At 39.2% G+C, this 23,918-nt stretch overlaps 1 protein-coding gene across 2 annotated transcripts in view; it reads left to right on the forward strand.

The window, feature by feature from the left end:
- The window catches only part of mmp17b (matrix metallopeptidase 17b), a 31,309-nt gene extending 7,547 nt beyond the window's left edge, over window positions 1–23,762 (forward strand). Inside the window, exons 2-12 of one of the 2 annotated variants that reach the window (NM_001365502.1) lie at window positions 1,708–1,941; window positions 4,938–5,070; window positions 5,147–5,303; window positions 6,503–6,611; window positions 7,789–7,966; window positions 9,838–10,014; window positions 12,326–12,443; window positions 14,725–14,795; window positions 18,355–18,504; window positions 20,342–20,593; window positions 23,272–23,762. In NM_001365502.1, the coding sequence (NP_001352431.1) occupies window positions 1,774–1,941; window positions 4,938–5,070; window positions 5,147–5,303; window positions 6,503–6,611; window positions 7,789–7,966; window positions 9,838–10,014; window positions 12,326–12,443; window positions 14,725–14,795; window positions 18,355–18,504; window positions 20,342–20,593; window positions 23,272–23,600 (1,842 nt within the window). In that variant the 5' untranslated portion in view covers window positions 1,708–1,773 and the 3' untranslated portion in view covers window positions 23,601–23,762. The remainder of the gene's footprint in view (window positions 1–1,707; window positions 1,942–4,937; window positions 5,071–5,146; window positions 5,304–6,502; window positions 6,612–7,788; window positions 7,967–9,837; window positions 10,015–12,325; window positions 12,444–14,724; window positions 14,796–18,354; window positions 18,505–20,341; window positions 20,594–23,271) is intronic. The other variant, NM_001365503.1, reaches the window with a different exon arrangement.
- The last annotated feature ends 156 nt before the right edge of the window (window positions 23,763–23,918 follow it).

Raw genomic sequence — 23,918 nt, forward strand, 5'->3', positions numbered from 1 at the left:
CAGTTGTCCTTGTATATTCTGAATGAGGGGTCAGTCATCCTTTTCAGTAAATGGTTCACATCTATGGAATGTCATGCCTGTTCATTTAAAGTTACAATCAGAACTCCCAGTTTTTTCTGTAAAGCTGAAAGAATGGTTGAAATCTTTACAGCAATGTGAGCATTACAGTTTTTACCAAGGGAGTTTTAACTGGATTCCACTCATCCATTTATTGCATCATAAATACAGCAGAAGGCAGGTAGAAAGTAGAAAGGTGGAAAGTAGAAAGGTGAAAAGACATATAAATGAAATGCGATTAACTTTGCTACTGCAGCATTCAGCTTATGCGCATATGATCCGCTCATGCATGCATATGAATCACGGAGGAAAATTAACATCTACTTAACGTCAGTCAGATAGCACTCAAATGATATTTAAAATAACCAAAACTATACATTTCTGCTTCATAACATCTTCTAGTTCACAAATAACTATTTGTATCTTGAAATAATTAAGCAGTGGGCAGATAAGTACTGTAGGAGCAACTTTTTCCTTTGTGCCGAACTTGAACTCAGATGCTGCTTCACGGTTTATTTGCCCTCAAATACTGACATGCCAGCCGCGATTTTCACGCAATGAACAAAGTAAAGTTCTCACCGGCTGCCACTCCGGGACTTGATGGTTTTTTAACTGTTGTGCACTTTCTTTTGCTCAATTTTGGCGGAGATTCGGCTTTGGCGGAGGTTTCGTTTTGGTGGAGATTCTGTTCAGTTTCCTTTTATCTTTACGTGAATGCCGAACTACTGCATGTCCTTCCGGATTTTTTTTCTCCTTCTATATTAGTTTGACTTGACAATTGGTTCAGGGGTTAGTGCAGTGGTTCTCAAAGTGGGGGTCGGGAACCCCCGAGGGGTCGCGGGGCAATGAAGGGGGGTCGCCTGGTGATTTCCAAAAATCTATTTATTTTTTTTAAACCATAAGAATTAACATATTTTATCCATAACTATACTGAAAATAAAAATAGTCGTTTATAGTTACTATATACTATATAGTTACTATAGTAGCTTATAGTTACTAGTTCTATTGGATTGCGACTCCTGGGGTAATTACATTATATTAAAGGCAGCAATAGCGTCAGATGCATTTTGATTTTATAACATCAGGTTATACTTTCTGGCACATTTAAAGTACTGACACAAATTTAATTGGTGTGTCTGCGTCATTGCATGCAAGGTTTCTGTATTTATAACCACCTCAGAGGATATTGGGGGTCGCGAGTCACTGGCATCGTTATTTTGGGGGTCGCGGGCTGAAAAGTTTGGGAACCCCTGGGTTAGTGCATCAGTCACATGTTGTAGAAATTGTGTCTGAAGTACTTGTGTGTAAACAATTGGAAAAAAACGGTAAGCATTATTCTTTCAGGTTGGTAGCATTTACATTTCCCTGTATGCAGATTGACTTGCGTTTTATGTTTGTGGCTCTGTAAATATTATACATGTTTGCTGTATTGTGTTTTATTTCTTGATTGTTTTAATTTTTTTATTTTTTAATGTAAAGCCTAACCATGCAGGGACGAGGGCTGCAAATTAGCTTTATGCTATATGCCCTATGTACGCAACATCGGTTATCTTTGTATAACAATGTCAAGTGTATTGTCTCTGTAAAATAAACAAGCAAATAAAAAAAATGAAATAATTACTAAATGATTCTCAAAATGTGTCTCAACAGTTCTCAGATCATCTCTGAAGAGGAGATCTTTTACTGATCCCAGAAAAGGATGTGTTTGCTCTCGGGATGATGCTGATGTTTTGGACTGCAGTTGTGTTCTGCTTGTGGGGAAGTGCTGTGGATGTTTTTGGAGAGGCTAATGAAGATGCACTGCCTACCAGCCTAATGAACATGGTCACGTCTACCATTTTACCCACTGCAATACCCACAGAAGACGAGAGCGGCAAACTTGTGGTGAGATTTTTAGATTTAAAGAATATAAAGATCAGAATAAAGAGCATTTATTAGAAATCAATATACTCTCGCAACTCTTTAACACACTTACAATATGATTTAAATTGAGCTGAAACAACACAATTCTTGATTTTTCTTTGGCGGGGAGGGGGGGGGATTAATTGTTTTATGTTTAATCCACTTAAATTTGTAATAACTGATAAGTTAACTTAATTCCTTCATGTTGTTCAAACACAAACCAATACTGTGAAACTCGGCATGTCAAATATTCATACCTTTTAAAAATGCCAGTGGTTTTGTTTTGTGTTTTGTTTTTTATTTGGCATATCTATCTATCTATCTATCTATCTATCTATCTATCTATCTATCTATCTATCTATCTATCTATCTATCTATCTATCTATCTATCTATCTATCTATCTATCTATCGTTCTATCGTTCTATCTATCTATCTATCTATCTATCTATCTATCTATCTATCTATCTATCTATCTATCGTTCTATCGTTCTATCTATCTATCTATCTATCTATCTATCTATCTATCTATCTATCTATCTATCTATCTATCTATCTATCTATCTATCTATCGTTCTATCTATCTATCTATCTATCTATCTATCTATCTATCTATCTATCTATCTATCTATCTATCTATCTATCTATCGTTCTATCGTTCTATCGTTCTATCTTTCTATCTATCGTTCTATCCATCGTTCTATCTATCTATCTATCTATCTATCTATCTATCTATCTATCTATCTATCTATCTATCTATCTATCTATCTATTTATCTATCTATCTATCTATCTATCTATCTATCTATCTATCTATCTATCTATCTATCTATCTATCTATCTATCTATCTATCTATCTATCTATCTATCTATCTATCTATCGTTCTATCTATCTATCTATCTATCTATCTATCTATCTATCTATCTATCTATCTATCTATCTATCTATCTATCTATCTATCTATCTATCGTTCTATCGTTCTATCGTTCTATCTGTCTATCTATCTATCTATCTATCTATCTATCTATCTATCTATCTATCTATCTATCTATCTATCTATCTATCTATCTATCTATCTATCTATCTATCTATCTTTCTATCCATCTATCTATCTATCTATCTATCTATCTATCTATCTATCTATCTATCTATCTATCTATCTATCTATCTATCTATCTATCTATCTATCTATCTATCTATCTATCTATCTATCTATCTATCTATCTATCTATCTATCTATATCTCCTAGGGGATGGGTGGGTTTTGGGGCTGTTTAGGGGTTTGAACAGTTCATGCTTACACCCTTGTAGCTGTTGTACAAGTATAAATGTGAAACATTTGGAAAATAAAGCTAATAACAGTTTTTCTCAGTCACTTTGGTGCATTTCTCACAACACTATTTACATCTGCACAACAGTTAATGCATTTCTCAAAACAATTAGTACAAACTGGCAAACCTGATAACCTGCAAAAAAGTGTCACATGCTCAAATTGGATAGTTCATTCCTCAAAAGCAAGTATCCATGTCAATAAAAGTGTCAGTATCATCAAAATTAAAAGTCCTGACACCATTGTTCATGAACAAGATAGTCAAATGGCTTTGTCATGTTTTCATTATGACAGTTTACTCTGTTCTTTTTTCCAATGAAAAACGTCAGATTTTGGTGACACTGAAAATGCTCAAGACAGCACTGTATACTATTTGCACAGCCATTTGAAAACTGCAGTAAAGTTACACATCACTGCATTTAGTGAGGTATCTGAGTACAAGACACTGAATATGTGTGTTTCACATTTTTACTCTTTGCCTTCTAATTTATTCACAGCATTGTGCAAAGGAATAAACACACCCTTATTTACAACAAACATAAACTTCCTTTGGGTAGAGCTGTGCACAACTGTATAGAATATTGCAGAACATATTGCAACTGAACCTACAACACACACAGGTCTGTAAATCATTCATCAGATTTTTCAATTTAGAAGACATTTTTAGGTAAAAAACAAAGATTTACATTTGTTTTATAAAATTAGCTTGACAGATTTTGACAACTAATTCAACATTTTTGTATGTAATGACTCAAGTAATGAAATGAGGACTGTTAGTTTTACATGGAATGACTATTCAGCATTTACAAGTTTAGTTCATTTTGACTGACACGACATAAGCAAATGATAATGTTATAAACAGCAGAGTTGAATGAAAGCAATTGATGCACGTCCAAAAGCATTTGCAATTTGCTGGAAGGAATGAGAAACTGCTTCTAGGATGTGCACAAATGACTAATTGTTTTGAGAAATGCTTGACCTGTTGTGCAAATGTAAATAGTGTTGTGAGAAATGCACCAAAGCCACTGAGAAAAACTGTAAAATGGATAAATAAATATCAATATTACCAATGCATTTGAATATTTTTATACATAGTTTTGTGGTGTTCTGTTTGTCAGGAAAAGTATTAATATCTTCAGCCTCCTGTCAATTAAATAGTGCCTGTCTGACAAAGTAGACCAAAAGATCCTCAAAAGCTAGACATCATGCTGAGATCCAAAGTAATTCAAAAACAAATGAGAAAGAAACTAATTGTCATCTGTACTGTAAAAAATGATTTTCATTGTTAGATTTTTTTGTCTTGTTTCTAGTCCAAATATCTAAATGGGGCATGCAAAATAATCTTATGTCAAAAAAAAAAAAGGTTATTTTGCTTACCCCAGTGGCAGATTATTTAGCTTGTTTTAAGGAAAAACTCACTTAATTTTGGCAAATTATTACTTAAAGCAAGAGAATATTTTTTGCTTAGTTTCAGTCTCCTCCTAGCGGATAGGTGGAGTTTGGGGCTGTTTGCCCTTGTAGCTGTTGTACATGTATAAAATAATTGTCTTTTTAGAAACATTTGGAAAATAAAAGCTAATTAAAATGAAAAATAAATAAATACTAATAATACTGGATTTTTTTTATAGTTTTGGTGTGTTCTGTTTCACAGGATTGGCTCACAAAATATGGATATCTCCCGCCTCCTGACCCCTCAACGGGTCAGTTACAGGCCTGGACAGCTGTCACTCAAGCTGTGAAGAAAATGCAGAGTTTTGCTGGTTTGGATGAAACGGGAATATTAGGTATGTTTATTTTCCCAGTCTGATTGTGTAACTCTTTCATTGTGCCTTTCTTGTGATCCTCACCTTCCTGTTACAGATGAAGAGACGCTTCAGCTCATGCAAACACCCCGATGTTCCCTTCCAGATGATGATGATGATGATCAAACCATTCATTCTGCACAGCATGCTGATCCGCAGAACCAAAGGATGAAGAGGGCTGTTTCTACCTGGACAAGAAGAAATATCAACTGGAGGTTCGGCTGATTATTTTAGCAGTCGTGTTTTTCTTTCTGCTGTTTCCATCATGCATGCCTTCATTCTTGATAGTTACACTAGGGAGAAAAGTACGAACTTAAGGAGTACGTGTTTACATCACGGTTTTTAAGTAAAACAGAAAACTATATGCATTTAAAGGCTGTTTATTAAAGTTGACAGCATTTTTGTAGGGGTCTGAAAACGGAAAGTCTAAAAAATTACAGGGAAGTTTGGGGGGGATTGACCCCCCTAATTAACGCTTGATCCCCCTGAAGGAGGTCAAAACAAGATGTATAGTGGGTTCAGTCTTTTAATACTGACGAATATTTCACTCTGATATGTATAATTAAAATAATAGATAATATAAATATAAAGTTTGCATGTTCTCCTCATGTTGGCGTGGGTTTCCTCCAGGTGCTCCAGTTTCCCCCACCAAACACATGCGCTATAGGGGAATTGGATTAACTCAATTGTCCGTAGTGTATGTGTGTGAATGAGTGTGTATGGATGTTTCCCAGTACTGGGTTGCAGCTGGAAGGGCATGCATTGTGTAAAATATATGCTGGATAAGTTGGCGGTTCATTCCGCTGTGGTGACCCCTGATGAATAAAGGCACTAAGCCTAACGAAAAGGGATGAATAAATTGTTATTATTATTATTCATTTATTCTTTTTCTTTTTGGCTTAGTCCCTTTATTAATCTGGGGTCGCCACAGTGGAATGAACCACCAACTTATTCTGCACATGTTTTACGCAGCGGATGCCCTTCCAGCTGCAACCCATCACTGGAAAACACTCAACCACTCTGATTCACACACATATACTACGGACAATTTTAGCTTACCCAATTCACCTGTACCACATGTCTTTGGACTTGTACCCAGAGGAAACCCACGCCAACAAGGGGAGAACATGCAAACTTCACACAGAAATGCCAACTGACCTAGCCGAGGCTCGAACCTGCGACCCTCTTGCTATGAGGCGACAGCACTTCCTACGTCGCCCTATTATTATTATTATTATTATTATTATTATTATTATTATTATTAATATTATTATTATTATTATTATTATTGCTGCAAAAATCCTCCTTTGCAAGGCTAACACATTCCACATTACACAAACAAATGCCACTGCAAAGACATCAACAAGTGTACAAAACGTATCACTCATTCCTGTTCTCGTATTTGTTTCCCCAGGCTGCGCTCTTATCCAGTATCCTCCAAACTGTCCCGTGAGACGATTCGCTCTCTTGTGTTTTACGCACTGAGAGTTTGGGCCGATCCAACACTGCTCGAGTTTCATGAGGTTACATTTACTTAAATATGTGTCTGACCCGCCTGACATGATATGGGGCCAAGTTTTTAAAGGGATAGTAGACCCAGAAATGATACGCAAGATAAAGACCTGTGCACTACATTCCTGTTCATAATGACAGAATTTTCTTCTTTGGGTAAACTCTCCTTTTACAGTTTTTCTCGATTGCTTGGATGCAGTTGTCAACTGAAACTCCACATTTTCAAAACAGTTAACACACAGGCCTAAACAGCGGCACTCATGGTCAAAATGACACATTTTGCTGGCAAAAGGCACATACCGTGTCAAAACATTTAAAATATGCAACAAAAGCTAGTTTTACCTTCAAACAACACAACTTGCAAACAAGTATATGAGCTCTTTCAATTAATCATTACACAATGGACAACAAAATACAAAATACAGAACTCAGTGCACCACCATTGCTTGTCATTGCAGCCTATTGCCAATGCCATTTGTTGTCTTTCTATTTGGGCTGTCAAATTTGCCTTTTTGCAAAGAATTGAATCCAGAATAAGAAATGCTTTGATTACATTTATATTGAATTCATGACAATTTTCAAACAGTGGCTGAAAACTGAAATACTGTAAAAACAGACAAAAGTAATAAAATACTGTAAATATTAGAGAAAACACATGTAAACCAATATACAGTCAAATCTATTGGGAGTATAAGACATAGCCACTATTGACCTCCTCCATCCATGCTGTCACAGAACAACACAGACCTTCCACCGTTTTATAAGGTTTGCAGACTGATTGCTTTTTGAAGATTTGTGTGAAGTAGTGTCAAACCGGTGCTTCACTGAATTCATATTGATGTTGGTAGTTTCTAATAGTTAGGAATAGATGGTTTCTGTTTGGTTACCATAACTAAAACAATGGAGTTTGGACTGCTTGAATGACATCCGTGTTAGCTGTTTTGAAAAATGGTGGGGAAAATGTGTCAACCCAATGAGAAAGAGTTTACACATTTGCAAGACCGGTCTTTTGCTCTGCTGGGATAGTGAAAATGAAAATGAAGTGGAACCTAGTTTCTTTAACCAGGTCAAAGCAAACAAGAAAAACTGTAAATAGCTTGAATGTACAAACACGCACATACCCATAATGTTTGTAAATGTGGAGTGTTTGCGTTTCTGTGAACTGAATGTTGATTTGCTGTTGATCAGGTGCGAGGCCCTGAGGGTGCGGATCTACAGATAGATTTCCTGCATGGGCCACATGGAGATGGATATCCATTTGATGGAGCAGGCGGATCTGTTGGCCATGCTTTCTTTCCTTCAGACCCGAACAGGGCAGGTGGAGTTCACCTGGACGCAGAGGAGGACTGGGCCTTCAGACAGCCAGGTACATCTGCAAACACTCAGTTCTGAATTATAAAGCAAATATAAACAAACATTTTTATGACTTGCGGTGTGCATGCAGAAACATACACAAAAGGAAAACATTTAACATAGGCTCATTCGGAAAACGGAGCCCTGTATACGTTTCTGGAGATTGCGAATTGCGTAGCCAGAAGTACGTATGGCTGCATTTTCATTTTTAAAATGAACGCTACGGGGCGGTAGGACACCGTTCTTTTTCATGCCTAGCCTAGCCTGTTTGTTCTGGAGCTCAAAGCGTGCGTCTGCAGACTTTGAGTGAACAAGAGAAATTTGAGATCTTAAAAAGCATACACAGCAGCCTCTGGTGGATTTACATGAGTAAACAGCAGGCGCGAATGGCACTCGTGAGAGAAATTTGAGATCTGAAAAAGCATACACAGCCGCCTCTGGTTGATTTACATAAGAAGAGCAAACACAAATGGCACTCGTGGGGGAAATTTGAGATCTGAAAAGCATAAACAGCGGCCTCTGGTGGATTTACATGAGTAAACAGCAGGCGCGAAAGGCACTCCTGAGAGAAATTTGAGATCTGAAAAAGCATACACAGCGGCCTCTGGTGGATTTATGTGAGAACAACAGGTGCGAATGGCACCCGCTAGAGAAATATTTGAGATTTTTAAAAAGCATATACAGCCGCATCTGGTGGCTTTAAGCAAGAACAGCAGGCGCAAAGGGCACCCGTTAGAGAAATTTGGGATCTAAAAAAGCGCATATAGTGACCTCAGATAGATTTACAGTAGAACAGCAGATACAAATGGCACTTGAGAGAGAAATTTGAGATCTGAAAAGTATAAACAGCGGCCTCTGGTGGATTTACAAGAGAACAGCAGGCACAAATGGCACTCACGAGAGAAATTTGAGATATCAAAAAGTGTACACAGCGACCTCTGGTGGATTTATGTGAGAACAGCAGGTGCGAATGGTACCCGCGAGAGAAATGTTTGAGATTTTAAAAAAGCATATACAGCCGCATTTGGTGGCTTTAAACGAGAGCAGCAGGTGCAAAGGGGCACCCGTTAGAGAAATTTGGGATCTAAAAAAGCGTACATAGTGGCCTCAGATAGATTTACAGGAGAAAAGCAGATGCAAATGGCACTTGTGAGAGAAATTTGAGATCTGAAAAGTATACACAGCGGCCTCTGGTGGATTGGATATTATTGCTCACAAGAGAAATTTGAGATATCAAAAAGTGTACGCAGCGACCTCTGGTGGATTTACAAGGGATTAGCAGGCACAAATGGCACTCACGAGAGAAATTTAAGATATCAAAAAGAGTACGCAGCGACCTCTGATGGATTTATGCGAGAACAGCAGGTGCGAATAGCACTCGCGAGAGAAATTTAGGATCTAAAAACACATACACAGCGGCCTCTGATAGATTTACGTGAGAACAGCATGCGCGAATGGCACTCGCGAAACAAATTTGAGATCTGAAAAGCGCACACATCAGCCTCTGATTCATTCGCAAAAACAAAAACTGCAAAAAATGTAGCTTCTGGGACGCATTTGGGGCTCTCCAGAAATGTATATAGGGGTAGGTTTTCAGAATGAGCCTGGGTTGAAAGCATTACAGCACCATATGGCCTCTTTAACAATCAATAAATAATTATCATTTTAATCTACATGTAAAAACAGGAGGATATTTGCATAATTACATATTTAATATTATCCAGTAATGATGACTTAACGATACAGTTCACCCAACATAAAAGCATTCATCATTTACTCACAAACAAGCTTATTCTGTTAAACACAAAAGAAGATCACTTGAGGGTGATTCAATTTACAATACACATTCTGTTTAATCTAACGTGTGCACACATTCACACTCAGCAACGGAGGGCACGGATCTGTTCACGGTGCTGGTGCACGAGCTGGGTCACGCTCTCGGACTGACTCATTCATCAGCACGGCGGTCTGTAATGCGTCCGTATTACCAGGGGCCCCTGGGGGACCCGCTGCATTTCAGTCTGGGGTATCAGGACCTGCAGCACATCACGGCTCTTTATGGTAACTCACATTACATGGAGTGTGTTCATTTATAGCCCATAAAGTCGGTATGAGAATCAACGAATGTGTGTGTGCGTGTTTGTGCGTGTGTGCATGTTTGTGTGCGTGCGCATGTGTGTGTGAGCTGCGAGCCTATAGCCTCATTATGAGAATCTAATAATGTGTGTGCACATACTGTACATGTGCGTTTGTGTACGTGTTTGTGAATGTTTGTGTGTGCGTGTTTGTGTGCATTTGTTTGTGTGTGCGTGTTTGTGTGCATTTGTTTGTGTGTGCGTGTTTGTGTGCATTTGTTTGTGTGTGCGTGTTTGTGTGCATTTGTTTGTGTGTGCGTGTTTGTGTGCATTTGTTTGTGTGTGCGTGTTTGTGTGCATTTGTTTGGGTGCATTTGTTTGTGTGTGCGTGTTTGTGTGCGTGTTTGGGTGCATTTATTTGGGTGCATTTGTTTGTGTGTGCGTGTTTGTGTGCATTTGTTTGTGTGTGCGTGTTTGTGTGCATTTGTTTGGGTGCATTTGTTTGTGTGTGCGTGTTTGTGTGCATTTGTTTGTGTGTGCGTGTTTGTGTGCATTTGTTTGTGTGTGCGTGTTTGGGTGCATTTGTTTGTGTGCATTTGTTTGTGTGTGCGTGTTTGTGTGCATTTGTTTGTGTGTGCGTGTTTGGGTGCATTTGTTTGTGTGTGCGTGTTTGTGTGCATTTGTTTGTGTGTGCGTGTTTGTGTGCATTTGTTTGTGTGTGCGTGTTTGTGTGCATTTGTTTGGGTGCATTTGTTTGTGTGTGCGTGTTTGTGTGCGTGTTTGGGTGCATTTATTTGGGTGCATTTGTTTGTGTGTGCGTGTTTGTGTGCATTTGTTTGTGTGTGCGTGTTTGTGTGCATTTGTTTGGGTGCATTTGTTTGTGTGTGCGTGTTTGTGTGCATTTGTTTGTGTGTGCGTGTTTGTGTGCATTTGTTTGTGTGTGCGTGTTTGGGTGCATTTGTTTGTGTGCATTTGTTTGTGTGTGCGTGTTTGTGTGCATTTGTTTGTGTGTGCGTGTTTGGGTGCATTTGTTTGTGTGTGCGTGTTTGTGTGCATTTGTTTGTGTGTGCGTGTTTGTGTGCATTTGTTTGTGTGTGCGTGTTTGGGTGCATTTGTTTGTGTGTGCGTGTTTGTGTGCATTGGTTTGTATGTGCGTGTTTGTGTGCATTTGTTTGCGTGTGCGTGTTTGTGTGCATTTGTTTGCGTATGCGTGTTTGTGTGCATTTGTTTGCGTGTGCGTGTTTGTGTGCATTTGTTTGTGTGTGCGTGTTTGTGTGCATTGGTTTGTGTGTGCGTGTTTGTGTGCATTTGTTTGCGTGTGCGTGTTTGTGTGCATTTGTTTGCGTATGCGTGTTTGTGTGCATTTGTTTGTGTGTGCGTGTTTGTGTGCATTTGTTTGTGTGTGCGTGTTTGTGTGCATTGGTTTGTGTGTGCGTGTTTGTGTGCATTTGTTTGTGTGTGCGTGTTTGTGTGCATTTGATTGTGTGTGCGTGTTTGTGTGCATTTGCTTGTGTGTGCGTGTTTGTGTGCATTTGATTGTGTGTGCGTGTTTGTGTGCATTTGATTGCGTGTGCGTGTGCGTGTGCGTGTGCGTGTGCGTGTTTGTGTGCATTTGTTTGTGTGTGCATGTTTGTGTGCATTTGATTGTGTGTGCGTGTTTGTGTGCATTTGAATTTGATTGTGTGTGCGTGTTTGTGTGCATTTGTTTGTGTGTGCGTGTTTGTGTGCATTTGTTTGTGTGTGCGTGTTTGTGTGCATTTGAATTTGATTGTGTGTGCGTGTTTGTGTGCATTTGTTTGTGTGTGCGTGTTTGTGTGCATTTGTTTGTGTGTGCGTGTTTGTGTGCATTTGTTTGTGTGTGCGTGTTTGTGTGCATTTGATTGCGTGTGCGTGTTTGTGTGCATTTGTTTGTGTGTGCATGTTTGTGTGCATTTGATTGCGTGTGCGTGTTTGTGTGCATTTGATTGCGTGTGCGTGTTTGTGTGCATTTGTTTGTGTGTGCATGTTTGTGTGCATTTGATTGCGTGTGCGTGTTTGTGTGCATTTGATTGCGTGTGCGTGTTTGTGTGCATTTGATTGTGTGTGTGTGTGGGGGGGGGGTATACAATTTGTACAGTATAAAAACAAAGGAAAACCATGGCATGTCCCCACAATTCACAAAACAAACCTGTGTACTTGTACCTGTGATTTGTAATGAACCTGTGACTTGTAATGAATCGTGTGTGTGTGTGTGTGTGTGTGTGTGTGTGTGTGTGTGTGTGTGTGTGTGTGTGTGTGTGTGTTTCAACTCAATCCAGGTCAGAGGGGAAATGATATTCCAACAGAAACACCTCTTCCTGTGACAGAAACTCAACTTCGCCATAGACATCACAGACTCACACACATGTATAGGCATGCACATAGTCATCCAGACAGGTAAGAGATGCTCAATTCCATTAATTAATTCAACTTTTGAATTCAGTCACAACCTGTTTACTTGGCATGTGCATGACAGAACTGAGGCTGAGGCAATACACGTCTTGGTGCACTGCAACATACTGTATTAAAAAGTCATAAGAAGCAGCGATTTATAGCCTGAAGCCTGAATGCTTTTCTTACTTAGAGTTTTTGTCTTGTTTCTTGTCCAAATATCTCAAAATTCTTAAATCAAGAAATGATGTCAAAATAAAGTGAGTTTTCCTCAAAACAAACAATATTCTATTTAAATTTGAGGGAAATTTATAGATTTGTTTTCATTTCTGGGTTTAGGTTACATTTGACAGACAATTGCACATGCTTAAGAAAATAAATTGAGTAGGAAATGAATGACAATATACTATATATGATACTGCAAGTATGAAATATAAATGTTATTGTTTTAAAACGTTTCATGCTTTGATACAAATGTTTAACTCTTCTATTTGTAATTCTATGAGTAATTCAGTTTTTTTAACTAAAGAATGTTATGCTTTTATCAAAATGCTAACGGTTAATAAATCTAAAAACACATGCTCAACTCAAATTTAAAGAATTAAACTTTTAATTCATATTGCATCCAGGTTTATGAAAGTTTTTAAAAGACTTTTCAGACATAGTAATTTAGATGCAATTTTTAATAATGTACTGTAATTAATAATGACGTTTATAAAGTACATACCCAACACCAATCACGTCTGCCAGCTCACAGAAGTAAAATGATTCTGAACACTGGATCACATTGACATTTTGTTTTATTTTAAAAAGCCAAAACATGTTTGTTTAAATAATTAGCCCAAGGCATTCAAGAAAATAAGTGAGAAAAGTTAAAAAGCCTTTATTTACATGACCAAAACGGTGCATAAAAGTGCTGTTTTTAATAATAGAGCAATGTTAATATAGGCTTTTACACTTTAACTTATTTTGTGCTGATTACATTGTTAAAATAGTCAAGTTAAAAATACCCCACCATATAACCCAACTATATATATTATAGCACCTTTCCAACTATGGGTTATGTTAACCCAATGCATTGGGTTTTATTGATTAAATATTATTTTTTCCATTCTGGTATTACTATTGCTACTATTACTAGTACTACTATTAATTTTATATTTATGGCTGTGTAAATAAATAAAAAATATATTGAAAATGCTTTTTCCATTACATTTTGTTTCCAGACAATTTAGTTAAAATAAATCAAGACTCACAAACAAAGAAGAAGCAGAACAAAGTGCAGACAGTTATAAACAGTGCAAGCAGAAAATCCTGTGTTGATAGTGCAGAATATGGAGCTCTGTGTGTTGTAGAGACTGTCCAGCAGCTGCACTCAGTGTCCACAGTGTACAATACGTTTTAGCCACATCCAAACGCTTCTAAAAGATGGTCTTGGATGGTGAACCGGATATAAAAAACACAACACAGAGAGGTAATTTGTTAAAAAAATTATATTATTGCATTATAGCTTAAATAATTTTTATAATGCAAAAACAACATTACTTGCACATATTAATACAGCTGTTCTGTGTCAGTTAAATCAGTTTTTGAGTTATTAATGAATAATCTAATAAAGGTTAAAAAATAACCCAACCCAGCACCAAATATGTTTAACTCAACCATTGGGTTAAATAAATAACTCAACATTTTTAGAGTGTATTTTGTTTTGCAAACTTTAAACCTTATCCAAAGTGTAACGAGGAGTCTGACAACAAGGTATCCATTTGCAGTATATTTTAAACAGTTACGCTTATTAAACAGTTTAATCACAAATAAGCACCAAGTGTTCGTAGATGAAGTCACATGAGGCAGGCAGCAGACCTGCATCAGTCAGAGTAACAGGCATGGATCAGGGGCTGGCAGAAAGACCGAGGAGAAAAGCAGGAGGTCTGAGCAGGCAGCGAGGCAAACGAGGTCAAAAGCTGCCCGGGTTGGCGACGGGTTGGGAGATCAAACTGGAAACAGGGGTAAACGCTCAGTGATATCAGCAGGGCAAAACAAGTCTTCGCAATAATGTGAACCGGTACGCTGCTTATATGTGTGTGCGTGTAACGAACGTCAGGTGCAGCTCATTCAGAGACAGGTAGGAGGCTTATGGGAGATGTAGGGGTGGGACCGAGTCGGTGACACAAAGAGCACTAATACATTAAATACCCCCATATCTCCTTTTGTTTGTTTGTGGATTTATATCTGTTTAAATGTTTAGTTTTTTAATTAAATAACATGTCAATTTGTCTCAATTAAGTTCTGTGGATCGCTGTAACACCAGTTTTGATGCAGTCGCCAAAATTCGAGGAGAGATCTTCTTCTTCAAAGGTGCGCATTTGAAGTTTCTACATAATTTTCCGCTTCTAGTTTTGTTATTGATCTACATCCTTCCCTTTATACACCCAATGCCACCATTTACAGGACAAATCACTAGTTTCTCCCTATTTTCACATCTCTCATACTGTTTATTTAAATTTAAATAAAACAACAGAGATAGATAAAGGAAGAAAAAAAAACAGAGTGGACAGTACAAAAGACAGGGCCAAAACAAAACAATACAAACTGACAAGTATATACACTTATGTACTTATATTTAATATACCGACCTTTACTTGAACACTTTACTTGAAGGAGTGTTCATAAGACTGTATTTGACCCCCAAACCCCCCCCCCCCCTTTTTAGCAATGGTTTTTTCACACCTCTACTTTGGAAAAAGTCAGGAAAGTGGGCATGTCCAGTTTTGTTTATGCCGAGTTCAGACTGCATGATTTTCAAAGTAGTCGTGTCACAGATGTTTTCACACTGCATGACTATCTGGGCTAGCGTTTCGACGCTGCTTTGTTTACACTGCAAGATGGTTCGGCGACAGGGGCTTTCACATTGCATGATTTTACAATGGAAAGAATCGCCGACAACTTCGTCCAAACTACGTCTCACAGCCAAAAACACGTAGTATATCTTTTGTTATTAACTACATAATGAGAAAGAAGCCTTTAATGGGGTAGAACATGTTCATATTTGCTCACCTGGGTTTAAAGGGAATTAGCCATTTCTCCTCAATGTTGATAATACACTAATTTATTTCTGTATTAAATGTCAAACCTCCACTAGTTTTTCCTCCATTTCGTGGGTCCAAATAAACCGAAAATGAGCGGTTTTAACTTTTCTCCCAGACCTCCCACTGGCCTGCAGCAGGTATACACACACACACACACACACACACACACAAGTGAATGCTGCTCTCTCATTGGCTGCAGGCGATCGCTAATGTTATTTTCAGTCAAAACTCATTTCACACAGCATGATTTGAATCGCCGACAGCTCCAGATATTTAACACGCCAAATATCTCACAGGTATCGACAACTCATTGGCGATTCTCTCAGATCGCATCTTTGATCGTTCATACTGTGTGATTGTCCCTCACGTGCACGAGCACCGATTTGCCTGTGATTTCAGGCATTTGTCGGCGATTTCTCAAAACCTGTCGGCGAGCCAAAATCGGGGCTAAAATCACGCAGTCTGAACTAGGCATTAGGGGAGAATGTTGGAGGAGCAAAAGGGAGGAGGGAAGGTCTGTAAAAATTTGCATAAAAATGGGAGTGTCGGTTCGGGCATGCGCTGACTTTCACAGAGGCATAACAAACACACACAGGGGAGAAAGACAGTGACTGTGTTAACATGGATATCAGTAATGAAATTATTTGCCAAATTATTAAATGGTGGACCTTAATTGTAGATTGGCCCTTTCATTCAGGGATTTCATTCATGCCCCTCATGACAAATAAGATAATTGATTCGAGGAGCTGCTGGAAGCTTGTTTTTTTCATGCAATGTTTGTTACCGCACGGCGAATGAGAGAAAAAAAAACCTCTGCATTTCTCGGAAACTTGGTAGGTAGCTTCAGAAAGCCCCGTGTTATTCCTGTCAAAAAATGCAGTGAAAATTCTACACGACGGAAATAGTTTGATTGTGGTGCTAACATGTTTACACTCAGAGAGCAGCATTTACAGCAGATTTTTCATTTTAATATTGTAGTGATATTAACGTACGGTTAACTTTATTAACTTAGAAATCATTTGACTATTGTCTGTCTTTAAACACTGAAAGAGTACTGCTGACGATGCAAACTAGCTTTGCCTCTGAATAAACAAAAAGCACTGATCGCTCACTTCCAAATCTGTAGAGACAGGACAATCAACACCAACTGGAGCCGCGTCTTTATTAAGAGGAGACAAGCAGCAAAACCAGATCTCACCATTTCCAGATGAGAAAAGCTCTCGGGTAAAAAATGTTTCTTAGACACGTATTGTTGTCGAGCGTTGCGTCCACTGTAGTCCACGCGTGAATCCAGCAGCGCTCTCATAAAGGGAAAATGAAAACAAACACTTCACTGCAGCAAATTATGAAAGCAACACTGCACGTTTGTTTTGGCAACACAACGTGGCATCCCTCTGAACACTGTAACAGGTAAAAAGTCTTCGAAGCTATAGTGCATATTAATAAAGTTGCACCGCATACACAATAGAGCGCACTGATTAGTTTGAACCAAGTCTTACTCATGAATGAATGCAGCACACTCAGGTACAGTTGTCCAGTCTACACGCTGAAATACACGCTAAGATCTCATGGCCGGGACGCAGCTTCAAAAATTTGTTTCAAACCGGGAGTACGAATTTACTCGAAATAACACAAAAGCAACCAATTTTTACTTTTTAGTGAAATATATGTGTCCTAATAGTGTTTATAGCAGCATGGGACACATATATGACTGTCAACAGCTCAAAAGATGTGTTTTGGTGTCTTGTGACCCTTTAAACATTTAGAATAATGATATGAAACATTTGCTCAGTTATGACATTTTAAATGCAAAGATGACCATGTTGCACAAACTTAGGCCGTACTCACACTAGGTACAGTTGCCTCGAACCGGGCCAAAGCACGGTTGTCCCCCCTCCTGTATCCCCCGACTGCCCGCACTCACACAGTCGGGCCTGGCGACGCTTACGTCATCGATGCTGCGCTGTTCAGTGAGAAGCGCGGTCCCTCAGCAGCACAGTGGAGATTTCTCTAGTTATATCGTTTCAGTCGTTTGATATGCAGTAACATGCAGTCAAATATTTCGCCAAACAGTCCTCAGGGATGCGATGACACGCAGTCAGATATTTCGCCGAACAGATCCGCCACTTTTGGCGCTCATAAACAATCATAAAGCTCTCGTGCTGCAGGAATGAGGAGGTCTGCTGAAGGTGTGCAGCTGTCGTGCTGTGAGGAGTTCTCGTCTTTAATAAACTACGGCAGTTTGCGTTCACTGAACAGTAAGAATGATTAATAAATCCATATGAAACAGCCCCTTAAAAGTCCCGTCTCGCTTTCAGTTTCGGGATTTGGCGCGTTTTGCACTCACACACAAGCGTACCGCGCCAAAGCCCAAGTGAACCACGCTCAGGCCCACCTCTTCCAACCGGGCCAGGGCCGGCCAAGTGAACCATGCTTGAGCCTGATTCAGCGCACTCACACTTCTAAAACGATCCGGGACACGGGCTTGTGCACGGTACGGATGGCATAGTGTGAGTAGGCCCTTATTGAGGATTTGAAATGCACCAAAGTCCACTTCTAGTATTGTTCTTGGTCTACATCCTTCTCTTTATGCATCTATACAGTGCAGCTATTTACAGGCCATATCACCATATTCTCCCTATTTTCACATCTCTCGTACTGCTTATTTAAATGAAAATAAAACAATAGAGATAGGCCATTTAAAATGCCACAACTGAGCCAGTAAGCCATGATTATAAAGGTGTAATCACTGTTGAACACCCCTTCAAGTACAGTGTTACTGAAAAGGACATGCTGTACTGTTTTACATTGTGTGGTGTGTTTTTCAGGCCAGAGCATGTGGAGAATAAGCAGAGGTGGCCTGGTGTCAGTCAGGGTTGTTCCTATACAGAGGCTTTGGTCGGCTCTTCCTCCTTCTCTTCCTCCACTGCGAGCCGTTCTGGAGAGACACACAGATCACGCCATCATCTTCATCAGCGGTCCGTCTACACGCACACTACAAACACCAAATTTTTATTCACATCATGTCGCATTATAAGTAAATTTGGTCCCACTTTACTATTAGCCATAACTAATATGTACTTACACAGGAATTAATAGTTTGTTACAATGTACTTATTGTGTAAATACATGTATTTACTGTGTACTTATGCTTGATTAAATACCTGTATGTAATTACATCTGTAATAACATCATAAACACAGTAAGTACATTGTATTTATTTTTTTGATGCAAGTACATAGTAGTTTAGGACATTTAATATAAAGTGGGACCGTAATTTTTTTATTTTATTTGCAAATTAAATGATTTTAATCGGAATTCTGGTATTTCTATCACTCATTCTGTTACTCCCCTTGAGATGAAACAAAGGCTCAAAGTCTCAAAGAAACAAAGTCGTTCTTGATTTTAACTGACATTTATTCGGACACGAGTCTGTAGTATGTCTTCAACCCAAGCTCATTCTGGAAACGTAGCCCCGCGGACGTTTCTGGAGACCGCGATTTACGTGGCCGGAGGTACGTAAAGGCCGTGTTTGTTTTTTTCGAGCGTACGCTGCGGGGCGGTGTGGCGCCGCTCCTCCTCTCCTCTTCGCGCTCGCCGGCCGACGGCTCGCTTCCGAGTGGAGGGCTTTCCCGATGCAATCAGTTTGTCCGCTTAGCTCATAGCGTTGCGTCGGCGGAGCGGAGGCCCCGGAGGAGGAGCCGGAGCCGGCCGCGGTGGACGACGACCGGGATCGAGTCCGGGGAACAGCAGGTTCCGGAAATCAGGTAAAACGAAAAACGGAATCTGAAAAATAAGGGCGAGAACGCGGCGGGATCCGAAAACGCGGTCGAAATAGAAGACGAGGGCTTTTGCTTTTTTTTTTTTTCCGATCCGGCGGCTTTTCACGCGAGAACGGCGCGGGCGCGAACACCGCGAGCTCCTGAGAGGCGCCCGAGATGCGAAAAACCGCGCACAGCGGCCTCTCGCGGATCCGCGAAAACAAAAAAACGCTCGAATACGTACCTCCCGGGACGTAAATCGCGGTCCGCAGAAACGTCCGCGGGGCTACGTTTCCACAATGAGCCCGGGTTGTATGTCTTGTACATTCTAGCCTTGCACTCCTTTATGTCCCAATATTGCCGTCGGAACTACGAAAAGAAATACATAAACTTCAATTAACCCTTTAAAGGTGATGTTGCACATAATGAACAACATACATCCAACCAAAAGATAAAGTGCACATTCAACATGTAAAGAAATACACTTAATTGGCTAATTATACATTAACATACGGACACATAATCATACATGTTCACATACGTTAACACCATACGACACATACCTCATTGGCCTCTCTAACTCAAGAGGAATAAACTTGAAGGGTTGCAGTTTCTCTTAAACAAACTTCTTTGCACTTCTTAATCCTTAAAAACGTGTTTTAGCACAGCACCTTGTGGCTGTACCACTTGTAGTGCATCGGAAGAATATCTTGATTGCAACAATGAAATAATTCCCAAGCTAAACATAACAAGAAAAGGTTCCCACCTCCCCCTTATAGTTTTAGTTAAATAACTTTAAATGAATCAACATGCATTAACAACAAATATACATTACTTATTTATTCTAATGATTACTCTGAACATTTTAACTATTTATTGACTCTTTTAATGTAAAGTTTATGTTTATAGAGTGTAATATATAAGAATTGCTTCTGACGGCAGCTACACATTCTGTACTTGAAAATGTGCATTACACAGGCATGATGGAAACCCAGCTACTGTCTCAGTTTCCAGATGGATTTCTTGTGTAATATTGCCTTCCTCAAACATACAGGTTCGCAGGTTTGGCTGTTTAAGGATCTGTCACTTCAAGACGGGTTTCCTCAGCCTCTGCCCACTCTTGCGGACTCAGACGGAGGGTTTGAGGGTCTGCGTTGGGACCCGACGCAGGGTGTGGTTTGGGGCTCCATTAGAGAAGAAGAGCAGAATGAAGATAATAAAGTCTGGAGAGAACTCATTGAAGGAGGAGTGAACGGCATCATCATGGAGAATGACCACCAGAGAGAAACAAATAGAGGCTTTAAGGGTGCGCTGCTTTTAGACCTTTAACTCATTCATTCATTCATTCATTTTCTTTTTGGCTTTTCTTTTTATTATTCTGGGGTCGCCACAGCCGAATGAACCGCCAATTTATCCAACGTATGTTTAACACAGCGGATGCCCTTCCAGCCGCAACCCATCACTGAGAAACATTCATACACACTCATTCACATATGGACTATTTAACTGACCCAATTCCACTATAGCTGGTTCGAGCCCCAACTGGGCCAGTTGGCATTTCTGTGTGGAGTTTGCATGTTCTTTCCATTGTAGGGTCCAGCCAGTTGGTCCAATGACGGTGTCCGCTGGTGGATGAAGGTTCACTGCATGTTCGGTCTTTCCAGTGCACAATGTTGATCTATATTAAACTTAACTCATATCTGACTCCAATTTTAGTATGAGGTGGTTTAGAATATTAATATATTCATCCTCGTTTTATCTGACTCCAATTATAAAACATTGAGAAGGTTATTTTGTTTCCGTTCACATTAGTTTAGATTATGAATGAATATTCTCTTCGGTTCATCATTTTATGTTATTCTCGTTCATTGGGATTCCTATAACATCCTGAATCTTGTACCGGCCGAGTATACAATTTCTTAAGCACAAGCATGTCAGTCTTGGTCACTAAACAGTGGCGATTGACCTATCCTAAAATGGCAGAACCCTACTTACGCGGATTAGGATATTTTTTATGCGGTCCCCATAGATCTGCTACCTCCTATATCAAACAGAGCTATTTAGTCATATAATGATCATTACTATAGAATTAAGCAGACCAGTCGTACTTAAACTATTAGTAACTTTGAATAATCACTATACTATCTAAATAGTATTATAAGTTTAACAGGTGAAGGACTATCTCCTTAGATATCTTTTTACAGTCTAAGTATACATGAATTATTGCCAATGTGTTAGTCGGAGCTCTAAAGACATCGTATAGTGTGCCGCAATGCTCCGTCTACCGTGTTTTAGTCCGCTACTAACCTGTACAGGGGCTTGTGGTGTTATGAAATTACCACAATCTACTAGAGATAATAACACGAACTCTGTTTGAATAATTCAAAATATAACAATTTATTAGTCAGGTAAGTGTATTATGCCAATTCAATCAGTCAATTCATAAATGATCAATACAAAACATCAAATTATCAAAGATAAATCCAAGATGAAAAGATGCATACCTGACTTCAAATTATACATAACATAGAGCGTAAGCTCCATGTTACGGGCTGATCTGGGTAAGCAGAATCGCCCTGAGCATTTCTCAAACCTTACCTTAAGTAATCCAAGAATTCCCTCAAGGAAAGGGGTGTGTGCATAACAAAAGGCATTCACACTTAGTGCTGCCTGTGGAAAAGTCACACCCTTCACAGTGGTTCAAAAGATGCCTGAAGTTCTATATTTATTGTTTTGATTATGTCTATTTCTGAGAGAATGAGACCATTGTACCAGTCGCACTGAGACATTTCAAATGATATCAAACATGATAGATAAAGTCAGTTTGGTTAATCTAGAACATTCAAACACTGAAATGACCATATGTGTGAGTTGGGGTGATTTGAAGTCGAGTTTCAGCAGGTTCAGATGCAAATGCAGCAGGAGCTGGTTTTTCCCGCATTCCCACCTGCTGGGTTGTGGAGTCAACCGTCTCCGCTTTCAGCCCGTGCCTGAATTGTCAAAGCTATCAAAATATTTGCAATATTTCAACTCTTACACCATCTTGGTGTGGGTTTCTTCCAGGTGCTCCGGTTTCCCCCACAGTCCAAACACATGTAGTACATGTACTGATGAACTAAATTGTCTGTAGTGTATGAGTGTCAACGTGTGTGTCACGTTAGCGTGATCAAAACAGGAACAAAAAGGTGCGGATCCAAGTGCAGGTTTATTTACAATCGTGCAGCAAACAGAAAAACAAGGTGTCCGGTGTTCAAAAATAACAAAGTAACAAATAAACAGCAAAACAAGAAACTATGACAGAAACAGGATCAGGAACAAGACTAAGGTAACAACAAACTCGATATACAAGACTTACTAGATACTGATGACAAGATAGACAACAACGCGATGACAAATATTGGTGGAATGATAGAATATATAGTCCAGATAATCAACAGAAACGGAGACAGCTGTGAATACAATCAGTGTATGTGTTCTGGGTGTATGCGCGTGGTATGTATGGATTTGTAGTCCTTCAAACACTGTAGTTCGTGTGTGAGAGTTCGCTGGTCAACTACAGTGCCATCTAGTGGCCAGACCCAGTCATGACAAAGTGTGTATGGGTGTTTCCCAGTTTTGAGTTGCAGCTGGAAGGGCATCCGCAATGTAAAACATATGCTGGATAAGTTGGCAGTTCATTCCGCTGTGGTGACCCCTGATGAATAAAGGGACTAAGCCGAAGGAAAATGAATGAATGGGCTAAAATTATTTTATTGATTTTATTCTAGCTGAAATAAACCAAATAAGACTTTCTCCAGAAGAAAAAACATTATAGGAAGTACTCTGAAAAATTCCTTGCTCAGCTCTGTTATAATATACTCAAAACAAAGATAAAAACGTGTCAATGGATGGGAAAGAGTTATTGTGCATCTTACCCTATACTAGTAATGCATTCCATGTGGATGAATAACAGTGTTTAATTATTGTGCCCTGTATATCAATCAGGTTCAACCTACATTTTCAAAGGCAATTCCTACTGGAAATTCACACATCCAGGCTCCGCCCCTGTTGAAGGATACCCTCGTCTTTCAGCCTCTGATTGGCTGGATTGCCCTCAGGACTCCTCCTACAGTTCCGCCGACATCTCTCTCATCTCGCAGTTTGGCCAACAGGAGCTGCACGAACAGAAAAAGCAAACAATCATCAACCAGATCAGACACAGTGAAATTAACAAACCTCAGCACTGGGACTGTCCCTGCCAGAACACTGCAGGGACTCAAAGGGGGCATGTTTTACTGTTAGCCTTTCTGCTTCTGCTCACTGTCACTTGTTAATAAAGGGACAGTTGACCCCAAAAAATGAAAATTCTGTCACCATTTTTTTTTAATACAAAAGGAGATATTTTGAAGAATGCTGGACACCTATAACCCTTGACCTCCATGGTAATATTTTCTCAATTATAGAAGTCAATGTCCACCGATTTCCAACATTCTTCAAAATATCTTCTTTTGTTAAAAAGAAATGCTTTTTTCTCTCTTTATTTTTTTAAAAGAATTGGGCATTTTTCTCTCTGTTTATTTCTATTTAGGAAATGTAATATATATATTTTTTTCTTTATTTCTTTTTTGTTTCTTTTTGTTTACTTCTATTTT

This window comes from Danio rerio, chromosome 14, assembly GCF_049306965.1.
Source record: "Danio rerio strain Tuebingen ecotype United States chromosome 14, GRCz12tu, whole genome shotgun sequence".
Classification (NCBI taxonomy): Eukaryota; Metazoa; Chordata; class Actinopteri; order Cypriniformes; family Danionidae; genus Danio; species Danio rerio.